Below are 3,851 nucleotides of genomic sequence, written 5' to 3'. Positions count from 1 at the left end.
CCAACCGGCTAACTCAAACATATCCAGGTTAGGTTGAACCAGCTTCGTAGTACAGGCCTCAGGTGCGTGGTGCAGCCAGGAAGGTGCAGCTCTTCTGTTATAAACTCCCAGCAGCACACCTTCAGGATGCTGTCTGATGGGCTGGATTCTGTGTCCTGGTACGCCCGGCCGCCCTTGGCCAATTTATGGCCACACGCAAAGCAGTGATGAGGCCCTCTGTGTCGCGAGCTTCGGCGACGGGGGACGAGGGACGGGGGGGTGCTAGTGGCTTACAGTAATTGCGCCGCATTTGCGCTTTGGATGAGGCTCCCTCCGCAAGATGAATCTGATGAGGTCTGAGTCCTGCCTGCCATGCTGCATTAACTGTTTACAGCCAATGGATTGTTCTGCAAGTCAACATAACTGCAGTTAGGAGAGTCCTATATTACCCAAAGGACCATTCATTAGTTTGAATTAAAAGGAGGCAATGAGTCGTTCAGATGTTAATCTTTAGTAAGCGCTCTGCTGCTGAGGATTCCTCTCTTTGGAGCATCTGTTGAACGCCTGAGGAATAAAGAGTGACGATGCTCCTGTTCCTGCAGATAATGAGCTGTGTGTTGAGAGTCACACAATAGCTCTGTTCTGAGAAACCCCTCCTGCGATCATCCTGCCGTGGTTCCCAGAGAGGGCAAAAGTACACACATCCTTTACTCAAGTAGAAGTACAGATACTCGTGTTTAAAAATACTCTGGTGAAAGTAGAAGTACTGACTAAACTTCTTTACTCAAGTCAAAGTAAAGAGGCTTTGAAATGTACTTCAGTAAAAAGTACCCATAACTAGCAGCTGTTTTAAAGAGTACCTGACCTCCCTTTATATTAATAGAACAATAATGTCATTGTTAGCTAATGAATGTTTCCATGGTGACCAACGGCAACATGACAACGTTTTCATTGGTCCCTCTTCTTTAGAGAAGACCAGGAAATGATGGATACACGGATCGTGTTCAAATCAATAGGCACGCAATGACTCTAAATAATAATGATCACGCCACCAAACACACATTCAGACTAAAGGAACCAGCCTGTTTGGAAAATGTGAGAAGTAGAAAGTACAGGTATTTGAGTTCAACATGTAAGAAGTAGAAAGTACAGGTATTTGTGTTCAAAATGTAAGAAGTAGAAAGTACAGGTATTTGTGTTCAAAATGTAAGAAGTAGAAAGTACAGGTATTTGTGTTCAACATGTAAGAAGTAGAAAGTACAGGTATTTGAGTTCAACATGTAAGAAGTAGAAAGTACAGGTATTTGTGTTCAAAATGTAAGAAGTCAAAGTAAAAAGTTGTCAGAAAAAGAAGTATGAGTAAAGTACTGATACCAGAAAAATGTACTTAAGAAGTACAGTAACTAAGTATTTGTACTCCACTACTTCCCACCTCTGAAACTCAATGTCAGGTGGAGTATGAATGGTGCCATTTCAGTGATAATATCAATTATTTGGGTCTACATGTGACTCAAATTACATGCATGTGGATTAAGACCAAGTTCTGACCACACATAAAAAAAAAATCCTCTGAGGATGAAGTTGCTCTGTTCCTGCATTTGAGATCAATTCCACTTGTATATTGACTTTCTTTATTACTTTATTAAATATAACAAAAGACAAACTGTGTCCATGAATCCTTTATCAGTTTCTCTTAAGAATTTCCTCTACAAATTTCACCTGAGCTATAAAAGAACACTTATTTGTAATAACCTAAACGTCTGAGTCTTACCTGAGCGGTTGCGTTCGAGTCCCCTTCCTCCTTTGGTGTTGCACAGGTCACTTTGAGTGCTGTTGCAGGTGGTGTTGAGCTCAGCTTGGCAGTAAATGGGCGACCCCCCCTGCACCGCCTGAGGAATGTGCTTCTTCCTCTTCTTGGGAAGCTTCTGCTTGGCCATGGCCAGCGAGTAGTACATCCCAAAGTTATTCACGATAACAGGAACGGGCATGGCTATCGTCAGAACGCCCGCCAAGGCACACAACGCACCAACAACCATGCCTGACCAGGTCTTTGGATACATGTCTCCATAACCCAGTGTTGTCATGGTCACCACGGCCCACCAAAAGCCAATTGGGATGTTTTTGAACTTTGTGTGGTTGCTACCCGTTGGGTCGTTGGGATCTGCGCCAATTCGCTCGGCGTAGTAGATCATGGTGGCGAAAATAAGTACTCCCAACGCCAGGAAAATGATGAGCAGCAGGAATTCGTTGGTGCTCGCTCGTAAAGTGTGTCCGAGCACTCTTAAACCCACGAAGTGACGCGTTAGCTTGAAGATACGAAGGATTCGAACGAAGCGAACCACTCTGAGGAAACCCAACACATCTTTGGCAGCTTCGGAAGAAAGGCCGCTCAACCCAACCTCTAAGTAGAAAGGCAGGATGGCCACAAAGTCGATGATGTTGAGGACGCTTTTAATAAACTCCAGCTTCACCGGACAGAACGTGACGCGGACGAGGAACTCGATGGTGAACCAGAAGACGCAAACGCCCTCCACATAGGTGAGGGCTGGGTCCGTTTCTATCTCGTACTGCGGGCCTGAGTCCGGAGCGCTGCTGTTCCTCGTTGGATCTGTCTTGTTGATGATGGTGTTAAACGCTTCGTGAGTCTCCAAGCAGAAGGTGGTGATGGAGACCAGGATGAAGAACAACGAGGCAAAGGCTATAAACTACAAGAGGGGAGGAGAAGAGGAGAGAAAAACATTGTGTTACTGTTAGAAAAATCAATCTCAGGATCCATGTATCTGTGATCCTCTCCAGAATGGAAGTAGTCATCACATACAGAGCATCAACTAGTTCCTGAACAGTGTCCTTCACATGCTGATATCCAAGAGAGGGAGTTACACAGTCACAAGATGGAGGAATACCAGGTCTTGTAGGTAATCATACATCCTGTCATTTACAAAATACTGAGTTTTTCTCTAAATTGGAAAATTCTGACTTTTTCTCAACATTTCAAAATTCTTACTTTTTCCTTAATATTCTGACTTTTCCTCAAAATCCTGATTTTTTTCTATAAACTTCTGACTTTTTCTCAAAATTCTGACTTTTTCTCAAAAATCAATTTTTTTTTTTTTACTTAATGAAAATTCTTACTTTTTCCTTAAAATTCTGACTTTTCCTCAAAGTCCTGATTTTTTTCTCAAAATTTTGACTTTTTCTCAAAATCTCAAAATTCTGATTTTTTCTCAAAAATCAATTTTTTTTTTTTTTACTTAATAAAAATTCTTACTTTTTCTTAAAATTCTGACTTTTTCTCAAAATCCTGACTTTTTTTCTCAAAATTCTGACTTTTTCTCAAAATCTCAAAATTCTGACTTTTTCTCCAAATCAATTTTTTTTTTGACTTAATAAAAATTCGGACTTTTTCTCAAAATTCGGACTTTTTCTCAAAATCCTGACTTTTTTTCTCAAAATTATTACTTTTTCTAAATAATTAAAAATGTAAATAATCACTCGTCTCCGGCTTGATCTTCAATCTCAGGATCCATGTATCTGTGATCCTCTCCAGAATGGAAGTAGTCATCACATACAGAGCATCAACTAGTTCCTGAACCGTGTCCTTCACATGCTGATATCCAAGAGAGGGAGTTACACAGTCACAAGATGGAGGAATAGAAAGCAGTATTCAATGTTTACTTCAGATTAGCTCCACGTCAGAAATGAGCATGCTTGTCATATGTCTCTCTCCATAGAGGCTGAATCATCATGTTAATCACATAGCTATCATATGCCTCAAACAGTCCTGATGCTCTTCTAGGTAATCACACATCCTGTCATGTTCACAGCTACAGTTGGGATACCTTTGATATCAAGTTACTCTGATGTTGGAAGAG

At 41.3% G+C, this 3,851-nt stretch overlaps 1 protein-coding gene across 1 annotated transcript; it reads right to left on the bottom strand.

Moving 5' to 3' along the window:
* Positions 1–1,731: 1,731 nt before the first annotated feature.
* On the bottom strand, positions 1,732–2,684 carry LOC104968134 (potassium voltage-gated channel subfamily C member 2-like; the record flags this gene model as incomplete). The annotated part of the gene is made up of 1 exon (XM_010797707.1): positions 1,732–2,684. A coding segment is annotated over one exon (953 nt), but the record flags the coding sequence as incomplete, so codon positions are not given.
* Positions 2,685–3,851: the final 1,167 nt, after the last annotated feature.

This window comes from Notothenia coriiceps, unplaced genomic scaffold (assembly GCF_000735185.1).
Source record: "Notothenia coriiceps isolate Sejong01 unplaced genomic scaffold, NC01 NC01_scaffold00038296, whole genome shotgun sequence".
NCBI classification, from domain to species: domain Eukaryota; kingdom Metazoa; phylum Chordata; class Actinopteri; order Perciformes; family Nototheniidae; genus Notothenia; species Notothenia coriiceps.
The sequence above is the reverse complement of the archived record's forward strand: the minus strand, read 5'-3'. Positions and strand labels throughout refer to the sequence as shown.